Genomic DNA, 14735 nt, shown 5'->3' with positions numbered 1-14735 from the left:
CGAAGGCAGATGCTTAACCAACTGAGCTACCCAGGTGTCCCTTAATTGCCCTTTTTTTTAAAGAAATCCATACTGGAATATTTATGGATGAAATGATATGATGCCTGAACTGTGCTTTAAAATATTCTACTCCTCCCCAACCACTTACCCATCCAGAAAAGGAGGAGGAAATCAATGGAACAACACTGGCAAAACGTTGATCATTACTGAAGTAGGGTAATGGTCACGTGCAGGTTCATCAGAGCATTCTCTCAACTTTTGCATATCTGAAATTCCTCCCCACCACAAATTTTTTCATCTTCTTAAGATAGTGCTATTAAAACTATCTCAGGAAGTGTAAGACTCAATATGTGTCCACATCAGAAAAGGAAAAAAGAAGTCTAAGTTATACCATCTAGACACAACCATTAACAAAAAATAAAGATCTACTTGGAGTTTCTGTTCTGTAGGTTTAAATACGTATCTTTAAGTATCCTTTAAGCTTGCATTTTCACCTGGATGAAATTAGCTGAGGGTTAACCCATCCAGGTCACTAGTCAGATTTTCTAACCTTCTGCTATTGAGATGAGGATCTTATACAGGTCTTATGTTCATACTTTATAACCATTTGAAATGATGTCATATAAATTCTTGCTTATAGATCATTTGCTATAAAATATGTATGAATTTTGCTTCACAAAAATGTCAATATTCTAATCATTTCCCCTGACTATATACCAATCTACAAAACATCAGTGAGGTAAATAGCAAGGCCTCACATATCTCTTGACAAATTGGACACTACAAGGCCTCTGAGCCTTATACAATCACATGCATTTGCAATCAGCCATTTTTCTTCCCTCGTGATGGAGAACAGTAACTCAGTAACACTTACAAATAGTTCTGCTAGTGTTTTTGTCCAAGGCTGAAGTTTTTACTTCTTCAAGTTCTGAATTTAAAAAAAGATAAAAAATGCTTTAGAAATTCTTCCTTTTCCATGAAAATCTTTAAATACTCTACATTTTCTGAGCTTTTCTCTAACATAGTTTTGTGTTCTTTTAGAACACTGCCTGAACTAATGAAGTATTTGTTGCAAGACAATAAATGCTACATTACGATTCTGATAATCATCACTATAGTCACCAATCCCTAATCTATGGGTGTTGCTTATAGATGCTCAATTAAAAGGGTTTCTGTGGTCAAGAAGTTTGGGGGGGACACATATTTTAACCTCCGTGGAGGTACATAATTCACATTAGCAGAGTATAAAGGCTCTAAGGAGTTCTTAAGTAATGAAATTTACCTGATCAAGCAGTCCCCACTCTCACATAAAAAAGGAACATTTTCTTGCCAGTAACACCCATTAACATTCGATATAGTACAGATACATTTTCTGTTGCAATTTTTTAAATGTAGTAGGGTAGAAAACCAGACAAACACATTAGGATCACATATTAAAGAGCCATGAACTGGACGATTGGGGTGGCCAGAAGTATAACGACCAAATGAAAAGGGGAGCACTATATTAAACTTAAGTCTAAAACAGAGTAGAAAATTACACCAACTGTATTTTAATGTTAATTTTCACATACATATTAAAGAAAATGGAGAAAGTATGGGATCATTCTGAATGTCGGCTGATCCTTAACCTCAGTGGCTACCAAGTGGTGGACTCCATTGATCACATCACATTTGGCCATCATCCTGCCTTTAGACATTAGGCGAAGAACCATGGTACAGTCACATCCCCTCCCCTAAGGATCAGGAACCAGGCCTTCTATACTCCTCACTGACTGTGCAAGCTTAGGTGGTCTCTCTAGGGCCCAGTCTCCTCATATCAATTATATAATGACTAGAATGAACGAGAGAGACTCTAAAGTCCACTTTGGCTTGAAAATTACATGAAAGTAGGTACATAACTGAGTATATTAGAACTGAAAAATGTATCAAAACACTGAAGCTAAAAGGTGCTTGCTAACTTTCCATTTAAAAAATGTCCATTCCAATGCAGTAGAGCTTTTTTATTGGCATGTATCTGGACAGCAGCCGTTCTAATTCACTTGCTGACCTTAGGTACTTTCATAACACTCAGCACTAATTTCAAGTAGGAAATGTTTGAGAGAGAGAGAGAGAGTTTAACAATGGAGCTAAGAGCACGAGTTTGCGTCCAGCTGTACCACTTAGCTGTCTGACCTTGGCAAGTTAGTCAGATGCCCTGAGCCTCAGCTTCCTCCTGAGAAAATGGAGGTAATGAGAGACCCACTGCCTAGAGAGAACTGGGTTCAAGGGAAGTAAACCAGCTGTCAACAGCAGGCACTCAATAAGTTTAGAGGGTTTTATTTTCCCTATCTTAGATAGTAACCTAAGTGGCCATGCAAAGTTAGGTTACTTTACCTTAGTGCAAGTTAAAGTGAGCGGGTTGGACTAGATAACCTTTAAGGAGAAACTCTAAAATTCTTTCATCTACAGGGGCGCCTGGGTGGCTCAGTCGTTAGGCGCCTGCCTTCGGCTCAGGTCATGATCCCAGGGTCCTGGGATCGAGCCCCACACCGGGCTCCCTGCTCGGTGGGAAGCCTGCTTCTCCCTCTCCCACACCCCCTGCTTGTGTTCCTTCTCTCACTGTGTCTCTCTCTGTCAAATAAATAAAATCTTTGAAAAATAATAATAAATAAATAAAAATAAATAAAATTCTTTCATCTACAGCCTACGTGCTAGGAATTCTCATAGCCACTGTAATTTCTTGAGTAACCGATTATTCAAAACCAAAGCTACTAACATCTATTAAGTACCCACTTAACATCTATTAAGTTTTGCATAAAACATGGTATTCTAAGATTTAGGTTTGATTCAATTAATCTAAGAGAAAAAAAAGAACAACTTCTGAAATAGGTTATTATGCCCAGTTTACAAGTGAAAAAACTAAGACTTAGGGTAAGTGACTTGTCCCCATCTCAGGCCCAGTCCGTCTGGCCCCAGGCAATGCTTCTGCGCATTAGCACCTCTATGAGGAAAACACAGTGAACACTCAGTTACTCAGGGGCCCCTATCACAGTGAGGTGACCAGCCACTTGAGTACTATTTCACCTCCCTAGTGGAAAATTAGCAATTCTGAGAAAAGATTTTGAGAACGCAGGGCCCAAGGGAGATTCCTGGCAACAAGCTACCTGGCGATTATCTCAGAATTTCATCTGTTAGTGCTCTTTCTTTTCGCACTTGCAACTATCAAGATTTGGTCACAAATCTGTAGAAAGATGACAAAATGTATTTATGACCTTATCACATCTATATAAAACACACACTCTGGTAAATAAATTCCTTACTTTTGTAGCACATTTTCCTTCGTTTAAAGTTTAAGACTGTAAAGTTTTTTGAAGAATTTACTGTCAAGTTGAGCTGCATTAGTATCATAACCTCAGAATCTACTTTGCCAGTACAGGAAAGCTCGACCCGAAACACTGTTTAAAGAGCAAAAAAGAAAAGATATTTTACTTTTCTAAAAATCAACATTAATACCTACTATTTTAGAATTCTTCATTTTTGTTGCATAAAACTAAAAATAATACATTTACATAATACTAAACAGAAATTTTCATAGAACTTACCTTCAGACTACATAGCTTTAGACATTAAGTATTTCTTCATTCATTATAGATATAAAAGTTAGCATTAAAGAGCAAGCTAAGACATAAAGGAAGAGATCATTATTTTCAACTTTTGCTCATGATTTTTAATAGATCACTTTGTCTCACAAGTCCTCTTATTATAATACAGTAAAGCTATAGAATAAGGCAAACCCTGCTACCTTACCAGTCACATCAGCAACAAAACAGCAATTACTTGATAAAAAGGAAAGACAATTTACCACCAAAATGCAATTATGTATTTCTTTTAATGAAGAGATTAAATATAAACCTGTAAACTGATAAACCTGATAAATTAATCAACTGAAATAAAAAAAAAAACCCTTTAGAAACTGGCTTTAATCAATTACTGTAGCAACGAGATAACAGACTTTGGTGCAAATCATTTTTTTTTTCAATCTTTCAGTTTAAGATTCTTTTTCTACAAATTTAGAGTATCATTCTATCATCTGTATGAGCGTATAAAAAATATGGGCATTTCTGAATTTCTTTACTGCCCCATAAAAATGAGCAAGCCTCCCTATGCCTTCTTAAAGCTTAATGTATGTCACTAATAACAACAGATGAGACTGCCAGAAAGAGTTCCATGGTACTGCTATATTGTGGAAAGTACACGGCTTACACTTTGAAGTTTTAAGAAGTTCGCTTTGCTTTTCTTAAAATCTCACATCTTCAGGAGCCCTTCTCAAAAGGCTGGCTCAACAGTAGTTAAATTGGGGTATATATGACACTTAAATCATTTAGTCAGACATGTATCACATGACTGTCCTGTGCAGATGCAGTGCTAGGCACCAAGGGCAGATGGCTGAAAAAGACAGCTCCTGCCCTCAGGGTAGCCACAGGCCAGCAAGGAGAGACAAGCACAAAGAATTACAAGATAATGTGATCAGTTCAAAAACAGTCAAATTACAAGATCCTACAGAGTATGAAGAACAGAAGAAAGAGTTAAGACCTGGGGGGAGAAAGGAAGCAGAAAAAGGACAGTGGAGATTTTGAGTCTTGAAGAATATTTAGTATGAATGAGAGTTTAATAAGCAGAAAAGAGGAGAAGGGGGTTCCAAATACACAGACCGGCACATGCAAAGGCAAGGACGTCAAAACTGCACGTAGTACAGTGCCACTGGAATGCTGGGGCAAAACGCAGCAACAGGGCCAGACAGGCAGGTAGGGGCAGAGGATACACAACAGCATACTGGCGGGAGAGTCTGCAATGTACTCAGTTGATGGGGGGTAGTGGGCCCGGATGGGCCTGATGTCATTTGGTCAGATATGAGTGTTCAGTGATGATCCACGCCATGGTGTGGGAATTTAGTCCAAGAGGAACAAGACCAGACACAGGAGGAAGCCAAGGCCAGCAATGCAGAAAAGGAGACAAGGAAGAAGTGAGCACAGACAGTTCTGGAAGGGATGGAAAAGGAATGGTTTAAAATACAGTGCAAATAATCAGGATTTTCAAAAATTACTTTTCAAAGTACTTATACATCTTAAGCCTATCAAGTAAGATACACTACACATCAATTATTAAACTGTTCTTCTTGGGATATGGGGGACACAATTGAAAACAGTATGTTAACTCTTTCAGGCTCACCTGATAAAGTGCGTGGAACTTCCCCCTGAGCAGAAATGTTGACCTGGGGCATGTCCATAGCCACAAAATTGTCTACTTGGAATCCCAGCTTATATTCAACCTGTAAAATGTAGAAACAAACAAACTGAATCTGTGGTAACAGAAAGGACACTAACAGTCTGACTTCACTGATTAGCTCATGAACTAGTAAATGCATGAGTCTTTCATATGTACAAATAATCTAGCTATAACAAAATCCAACTTGTCAGAAAGAGTCTCAGGAATTTTCAACTGGATAAAAAGTCAACCCAGTAAGCCACCCTCTATTTCATGTTTAGAACAGTACTACAACTCTCCTGTAAAATCTTCATTCTAGGATTCAGAAATCTTGCTGAGGACTACACAGCCACTGACAGAAAGGCCCTGGAGAGACAGATATGAAGAGCCAAGATGTTGAGATGTGTAATTTACAAACGACTGACTAGTCACCAATATCTTCTCTGATTGATAAATGCCAGGCTCTGAGGGCTTCCATGTGGCTGGTGGATGAAGGTCTGCTCTGCAGATCCACTCACTCCACAAGCAGATTACAAAGCATATCTCAAGAATATCTCTAGTCCAGGGCGCCTGGGTGGCTCAGTTGGTTAAGCGACTGCCTTCGGCTCAGGTCATGATCCCGGACTCCCGGGATAGAGTCCCGCATCGAGCCTGCTTCTCCCTGTCACCCTCCCCCCTCTCATGTTCTCTCTCTCTCTCATTCTCACTCTCTCAAATAAATAAATCTTTAAAAAAAAAAATATTAAAGAATATCTCTAGTCCAGCTTTCACCATAAAGAAAGTTTATGTTTGGAAGTCCATCTAATCTCTGAATCTATTTCTCAAGCAATTCAGAATACAGAAAGGAAAAGAGGTAATTACGAAGATATCATGAGAACACCAATAACAACTATCAATATCTGGCCTACACAGGTGGCTTAACAAAACCAAATAGCATCTGGGGCGCCTGGGTGGCTCAGTGGATTAAGCGTCTGCCTTCGGCTCAGGTCATGATCTCAGGGTCCTGGGGTCGAGCCCCCATCGGGCTCCTTGCTCAGCAGGGCGCCTGCTTCTCCCTCTGCCTCTGCCTGCAGCTACCCCTGCTTGTGCCCCCTCTCTCAAATAAATAAAATCTTAAAAAAAAACAAAAACAAAGACCAGCCAGCATCAACAAATACAGACCTATTGCTAAACTGATGGTCATGGAAGAAACAGCTCAAACTGCAAAACAACAGCTGAAATTCGGAACAGCTGCCACCTTCAAGACCTTTAATGAGGCCTTACATTTCACATTACTCTTTGTACACCCCGCTGGGGTCTTGGTAAGAATGGTACTCCTCTACCACTCAGTGGTCACAAGGGTGGTTTTGGTGAAGAGCTAGAATCGGCAGGAGCCAAGGAGCAATGGGTTGGGAAAAGAGTGGTAGAAGAGGTTTAGGAAACCATTCTTTAAGAAACTTAACCAGGAAAAAAGGAACCAGGTTGGGGGTTGGGGGGGGTACTGATTCTGAGGCTTTTCTTTCTTTAATGAGAGGTATTAAAATGTGTTTATATGCTAATGAAAAAAGCCAATAAAACGGGACATAATAAAGATGAAAAGAAAGAGGAAGAGAGTATCATCTGAGCTTATAAGGAAAGGGATTGGCTGGGGCAAATCTGTCTATCCATGGATAAGAAGCATTCATGCCAATGAATTTAACTCCCCCTATGAGTGGGTCTCTTTTCACACTTTCATACTTGAATGTCCCTGAACACTGTATGGATATACAAATATCAAACTATTACTTTGCAGTTAAGATACACATGCAAACAACTGTTAAAGGCTGTATCTGGTAAGTGCCATGTTCACAACAAAGAAAATGTTCTTGCTGCTGGGTATCAGGGACTTACTGGTACCTTGAGCTAGTCCATACTCACGCTTACCTTAGCACACCACAATACTGTCACTGCCACCAGGGGGTGCTAGATAGCTAGCTACACCCTGGCAGCGTTTGGGCCAAGAAGCAGGCTTTCGAACAATACTGAGAATTCATTGCCTATATCCCTACATCCATGCTATCTTTGAACAGGACAATACATGAAGGGCAAATGCAAAACAGAAATAAAGCAAGAACTGGACTGGAACCATGAGGCTCTGTGACCCTTACTTTTCTGAGTTTCAGTTTTTGTAAAAGGAAGGTACTACAACACATTATGAGGATCAAATAGGATAATTAATACAACACGCTCTCAGGCTGGCACAGGGCTGCCCGATAAATGCAGACCCCAGTGGCATCAGCAGTCATTCCAGAGTAGCTACCCTACTGCCCCACTGAACTTCCCCACAAGCACAGCTTACTACTGACCCCAGAGATTCTGACACAAGCTCCCATGCTCTGCCAAGAACATTGTTGCAGCCCTTCTGTTCTGTCTTCCATCTTGGGACCCCCACTATTCTAAAACTGCCTCCTACACTCTTAGGCTTTTCACAATTGTCTTCCCCACTTTCTCCCGTAACCTGACTTTCCTCAGAAGTCATTTCTTCCCCTGTCTATTATTCAGTTCTTACAACACCTGACCATCAGGACCCAGACAGTATTTGTTTAGGATCATTAGGTCCTTTCTAGACATTCTCCCCTCATGCAAAATCCCCTATATCCTGAAGTTCACAAATTCTACTCAAGATGGTTATTTCTCACACCATCAACATACATCAACAACAGACAAAAACTTTGCAGAGGCCTTTGCCCTTGGCTCACTTTGTCTCCTGCCATCTTCCTGGTCGCTTCAATATTAAGTATTCAGCATTGCTACATAATAAATACTCCAGAACCACAACAAATGCACAAATCCCACCCAATCAAAGATCCCATCGCTATTTCTGATTCCTACAAAACCAGTTGTCTCCACCACCCTGATTCAGCCAACATTTATGAAGCACATTTGTAAGCCAAGGGCTGTGCTCAGAGCTGAATGCAATGGCCAATTCAGCTATTTCTCTCCTCTCCAGCCCAGCCAGTGACTTGGTTTCACCTTCCCAGAGCTTGTGCTCCAAAGACGACTTAACGACACAGCCATATTGGCACCCTCATACCTCAGAGGGCCACACCAGCACCCTGACAATCTCTGACTCTACAGGTGCCCAGCACTGCTGGAGGGAATCATATCCCCAGAGAGAAGGGTGCTTCTACACAAAGATGACCCTCCAGGCTCAGAACAGGCCCTTAATCCTATCAGCAAGCCCTTCTTCACAACTCCTCTCCTTCCCTAGTCTACTCATTCCAAATGTCACAGGACCTCACCACTTCACCACCTGCTGCCCTCACTACTTCCTCACTCTTCAGACAATGTCGTCATCTCCTTCGGCTAACCCACAGGAACCTCCTGTCATTCTTATCAGCATGAGAGAGATCTGTTAGAGTACTCAACCTCTGTACTCCAGTCCCAAGGAGAGATATATCCTCCTCTCTAAATAATGAACTTTCTTCTCCTAGTATATTAGGTTCTAGTCCATTTCACCACTGATAGGATCTCGTATCATCCACTTGTCTCTCACTCTCTTATACCTTCAAGCTCCCCCATATGCCCAATTACCTACTATATATATATATATATATATATATATATATACATATATATATATAAAATAATCTCTCTCTCAAACTTAACAGATTCAAAGCCACATGTATGTTTCCCCACATATGCTGTCTCTTTTATTCTAGGTCTCAGTTATTGTAAGCAGAGGCACAGCTAACCAAGGACCAGAACTTCTAGGAAAGCAAAGAATGGCAAATGGGGTCAAAGGCCCTAACGACAATGTAGAGGGCAGGGGACAAGATTAGCACCCGAGTATCTCAGAAAGGCAAGGGGGAGGGAAATGAGCTTGTGAGTGGGGCTGGGTAGAAGATTTGCGAAGGCTGACCCTTTGGCTAGAAAAGTAGCCTTGAGGAATAAGGAGTATAAAGCACAGAAGCCTGCCCCTCTGCTGGCTCCCTTTTTGAGGGACTATCTAAACATGCCAGGCATTCACAAAGCAGTTCTCTTCTCTCTCTGAAATCCTTAGGATATTAATTTTTAGATTGCAGTTTCTGGGGTCAGAGAACAAACTGCCAATTATCACTGTCCAATTTTCTTTACTTAGCAACGTATCAATCTATGTGGACTCTCACTTGCCCATGATCCTTTGAAGAAACAGATCCATCCTAAAGCTAACATTCATAATCTACTGGAACAAAGGAAATCTGAACAGCAGTTGTTTATCAGAAAAAAGAATGAGCCAAAATGTTTCAGAAAAGAAGCTAGAGAAAATGTAAATATTTGAATAAGCTAAAAAATAAACATTTTTGGTAATCTTCCCTTACTTGGAAACAAATGGCAATTGCAAATAGGCAGCTGATGAGTAAAGCCATTTCCTTCTGGAACACAGTACAGATTTAACGTGAATACATTTGCCTACAGCCATATAGCCTTTTAATTTCTCTGAATTTACCAGAAGTGCCGCCTTTTTCACAGAAATCCCACTCTGCAGGAGATACTGCCAGCTGGCCTGGGGCTGCTGTAGGAACTCTGGGCAAGCTCCCTGCAGACTCTCCTGACAAGGATGAAGATTTCCTGAAACCAGAGAACAGCTACAGAGTGGATGTAGTTGGGGGAGTATTCTGCTATATTTCAGTATATTTTTGCCTTCCAGCTGCCTAAAACGTCTACTGACACTTAACAGATGCAGTGGCATGCTTTTTTCCCAGATATTAGCGAATGTTCTGGAATACAGAAGAAACTATTTGTTAAAACCACCTAGTAGTCTTTGCTTTTTTTGACCATGTGGTCTTGTGAAAGAGAAGAAATACCAGAGTTCTCATCCCACCTGCAAATGCAATTAACCAATGGTATTTAACAACCACTGACTAAGGCTATGTGACACAAATGTCAAGAATAGGATACAGCTTCAGCCTATGAGAAGACCACAGTCTGTCTGGCAAGACAAAACTACCAGGTAAACACTGAAAAGCAACACTATTAGCAAAAGTTTGATGTATGAAAACTAATGTTAAAATATCTACAGTGTGAACGGATTATCTCAAGGAGAGCCTGGAGATCTTTGGAAGCAAATATTTTACCTCCTGGCACACCTTAAAAAGCAAGAACTGAGAATTTCTGATAAAGTGTTAGAGCTTAGGAGCTGTGGCCTTCCTCCAGAAATTTCATGATTGTATCCCTAGAGCCAACATGATCAGGTGAAGAACCCTCTGTGTCTTCTCAGGTGAAGAAGCCACATCTCTCTTACCCCCTTGTGTGACCTTCCATTTCAAGTCACGTCTACCTCCTCTGTCTTCTGCTTCTACTACCTTAAGCAAGTCCCTTCCCAAATCTGGGTCTTAATTTTTTTTCTCATAACAACTGATCAATAAACCAAACTGTAACCATATAATGTATTTTTCAGTGATTTGAAAGAAAAAACATTCAACTCTATATGCAGTGACAGAGAAACTTTACCAGGGTATGTTGTTCAGTGCTCTGCAAACTGCAGAAAGTATGCAGTATGTTACTTGTTAAAATAGACACACACACACAAAGATGCTTATCTGTGTACCGACTACCTTTAGAATGGGAGACAGGAATCACATAACAGTGGTTGCCAATGGAAGGGCAACTTGGTGTCTAGATTGGTTAGGGATGGACTAGCAAAGTATAGAGGACTTATTTTTCACTGTATACCCCTTATGCCTTTTCAATTTTGTACCATATGCATACATTACTCAAAAGATGAATTTTTAAAATAAACAAAGTTCAATTACTCAACTGTGCCAAAATTACCAAAGAGATTATGACCTAAAATTGGAATTAGGGGTTGCAATGTAGCCAAAGCCTGAAACTGGATTAACACAAACATATTCCTTAGATTTTTATTATAAAATATTTTAAGATAGAAGATGATTACTTTCCCCTAAATTCTAAAACCTGTTACAGATGAACTTGTGAAATTAGTTTAGCTATATATTCAATCTATGAATTCCATTCGTGTCTTCAAATTTGTAACTTTACTCACAGTGAAATAGCTGACAAATCCCAGGTGGACAACTGGTGTCAAGTGTACCCAGCCTATGTTTCACATTTCTAGAAACAGGAAATTCACCATTCCTAATACATTCCAACTTTAAAAAGCTCTAACCACTAAAAAGATCCCTGTTTGTTGAGCTGTGCCCTGTGGCTTCTACCTGTGCATCTCTTCTGTGGTCAGTAAAAGAGCACCTGTAACTAAGTACCAGGTGCTATATACCAGGCAGAGGGAACACAGAGACAGATGAAAAGGAGTTCCTCCTTTGAAGTGCTTTGCATCTAGGAGGGAGACAGAAAAGAAGATCAACCATTACAATATTCTTAGAGTATGACAAGGGCTATGAAGGAGGAAAGAGAAGGGTGCCGTGGTACAGAAAGGAGCACTTGGCATAGCCAACCGAGAGGTGACACCAGGTCTGAGATTTATGAGATGAACAGGGGTTCAAAAGATAAAGAATGCAGGGTGCCTGGGTGGCTCAGCTGGTTAAGCGACTGCCTTCGGCTCAGGTCATGATCCTGGAGTCCCGGGATCGAGTCCCACATCGGGCTCCCTGCTCAGCGGTGGGTCTGCCTCTCCCTCGGACCCTCCCCCCTCTCATGCGCTCTCTCTCTCTCTCAAATAAATAAATAAAATCTTTAAAAAAAAAGAGAGAGAGAGATAAAGAATGGAGAAAGGGCATTTCTAGCAGTGCAAACAGCAGCAATGTAACAGAGTCCAGGGCATTCAAAAAATTGCCAAATAAAATGGCACTGAACAACTAGCTGAAGAGGAAGTAGAAAAGAAAGGCAGAAACAAGATCATAAAGGCTTCCTAAGAAATCAGAACTTTATTCTGGTGGCAACTGAGAGACCTGGAGTAGTTTTGGGGGGGCAGAAGGTGGGGCGTGAGGTGCGGCAGCAGTGCAGCAAGAAGTCAGTCCAGAGGCAAGGAGACCAGTTAGAAACCTATTTCCATATCTTGTTAAGAAACAATGAAGGCCCAAACTACAGATGGGGCATCAGGTCCAGAAAGACGTAGGAGATGAATTTAAGGTATAATTATGAGAGATAATCAACTGGACTTGGTAGGTGTAGAAGTATACCCCACCCTCTATGATTCTGGCTAGATGTGTAAATAGGTGGTGTTGCCCTCCAACAAGTCAGGGAACTTCTTTCTGCCTTACCAGGAATATCATACCAGCAATAGTAGCTCAAAGGTGCACTGATGATGGTATTTAAAACCTGCCACAGAAGTAGTTTAGAAATTATTCATAAAGAATTGAGAAGGACCACAGAGCTATACCAGGGCGCCTCCTGACCCAAACTGTGCCCAGGCAAGTACAAATATATATATTCATCTGAACCCTTTCAAATATGTATATTCATCTGAACACTTTCCTCTCTCTACTGAGCCCTTTCCACTCCAACTTCCTCCTGTGGCAGGCTCCTAAAATTCCTCAGACATCCACTATCGGCAATATCAGATCCCTGAAACTCACTCCAAATAAAAACATCCAATGTATGTGTATTTTTAAAAAGTAAAGGTTAAGAGAAGGTTTAATTCTGTTCAATTACAACTGCCACATGCCACACTGCAAGTCACTTTTATTCACAAGTCACTACCCATATAATTGCCCAGGAACCACTGGCATGATCTATCATCATTTTTTCCTAAATGGGCCCAGAAATAATCACACCCTATTCAAGGTCAATTAGAATAGTAGATTCTCTATTTCATTACATTTTTCACTACTTTAAAATATATGTATTATTTGGTTTTATATTCATCAACATTAACAGTAGGAAAAGTAACAAAGGATTAAGTATCAATTTCTTGGAGAATATAAGAAGCTTCTCTGCCTGAAAGATGTTCAGAGAACACTGGATCTCAGAGTAGCAAGGGAACTTAAAATTCAAGACCAGCTACTCCACAAATGCTTGAGTTCCCATTCCTTCTACAATACTCCCACCTAATATTTACCGAATATGGATCTGACCTCTTCCAGTGAGAGGGAACATACGAATCTCTTTGACAGCACTGGCTAAAAAGTAAAAATTAATTCTAAACACAGATGCAGAAACCAGCGGTTGAAAGCATGATAAAGAATAGAATTTTTAAAATATAATTTCACAAGATCTCCCCACAATTACTTACTCATTATAAAGGAGAAAACTTCACAGTGGAGAAACCTAGTGAACTGAGTGAGCAGAGATCACCAGTAATGTGGTAAGCTGACATCATGTGCACTGTAAAGGACAGCTTTTTTGTGGTGTTCCTAGCAAAGAGACATTCCTGAATCTAATCACGAGGAAACCTCAGACAACTCAAATTGAGGGACCTTGTGTTTCAAAAATGTCAAGGTCAAAACATACAAAAAGGGGCCAAAGAAATGTTCCAGATTAATAGCGGACTAAAGGTACATCAACCAACTGCATGCATGATACTGAATCAAATAAAAAAAGAACTATAAAGAAGATCATCAGGATAAGTGATGAAATGTGAATACTATACATTAGATAACAGTATTGTATCAATGTCAAGTTTCTGATTTTGATCACTGTACTCTGGTTACGTAAAGAATGCTCTTATTCTTAGAACATATAAATTGATGTACTTAAGGCTAAAGACAGGATGCTTGCAATTCATTTCATACAGTTCAGGAAAAAAAGTGTGTGTGCCTGAGGGTGGGGAGAAAGAATGAATGATAAAGTAAGCAAATGAAGCAAACCAGTAATAATCAGTGAATCTGGGTAAAGAATATAGGAGAATTCTTTGTCCTATTCTTGTAATTTTTATGTTGGAACTTATATCAAAATTAAAAGTTACCCCCACCCCTAAATAATGTCACATAATGTTATATAAGAATACTGGAAGATGTGTTAGCGCAGTTTCTTTGAAGAGTTCAGGTGCCTACTCATTGAAACTGACATATCCCAGATTAAAATGTCTCATGTGAACCTTTTCTGAATCATCTGTATCTTCTGGCACTTCAGCATATCCAGGTTACCATTTACTAAATGTTCTTAATTGTTTCACATGAATTTTCTCTCTTGACCTCTGTTTTTGCAGTTTTTACCCTAAAGGTGAATCCACCACTAAAAAAGCAGGCCCATATTTGGATACCCCAAGGCAACACTGTTGGATAGCTGAGGTGCTGCAGACAACAAGGCACATGTTTTACCCAGAATCCAAGCTAAGTCAAATTTATTCGCATTACTGCAGCTGTATTTTAATGCCTATATGTATATGTGCATATAATGTTTCTGCAATGTATGCTTGAGTGTGTGTGTGTGTATGTATATATGTGTGTATATATATATATATATATATAGCTGATCCTTGACACCGGTTTGAACTGCACAAGTCCATTTACATGGATTTTTTTTTTTTATAGTATAATACCGTAAATGGATTTTCACTTCCTTGTGATTTTCTTAACATCTTCTTTTCTCTAGCTTACTTTATTCTAAGAATTACAGTATATAGTGTATATAAC

At 39.9% G+C, this 14735-nt stretch overlaps 1 protein-coding gene across 1 annotated transcript in view; it reads right to left on the bottom strand.

Moving 5' to 3' along the window:
* RYK (receptor like tyrosine kinase) overlaps positions 1–14735 on the bottom strand; it is a 94916-nt gene that overhangs the window by 43895 nt on the left and 36286 nt on the right. The window contains exons 3-5 of the mRNA XM_025867147.2: positions 5209–5308; positions 3300–3434; positions 875–928 (exon numbers count right to left, since the gene is read on the bottom strand). Coding sequence (XP_025722932.1) covers positions 875–928; positions 3300–3434; positions 5209–5308 — 289 coding nt within the window. The remainder of the gene's footprint in view (positions 1–874; positions 929–3299; positions 3435–5208; positions 5309–14735) is intronic.

The sequence above is a fragment of the Callorhinus ursinus genome, unplaced genomic scaffold (genome assembly GCF_003265705.2).
Source record: "Callorhinus ursinus isolate GAN/ISIS: 27379988/994484 unplaced genomic scaffold, GSC_fseal_2.0 scaffold1, whole genome shotgun sequence".
Lineage (NCBI taxonomy): Eukaryota > Metazoa > Chordata > Mammalia > Carnivora > Otariidae > Callorhinus > Callorhinus ursinus.
Note: the sequence above shows the minus strand (reverse complement) of the source record. Positions and strands in the feature narration are given on the sequence as shown.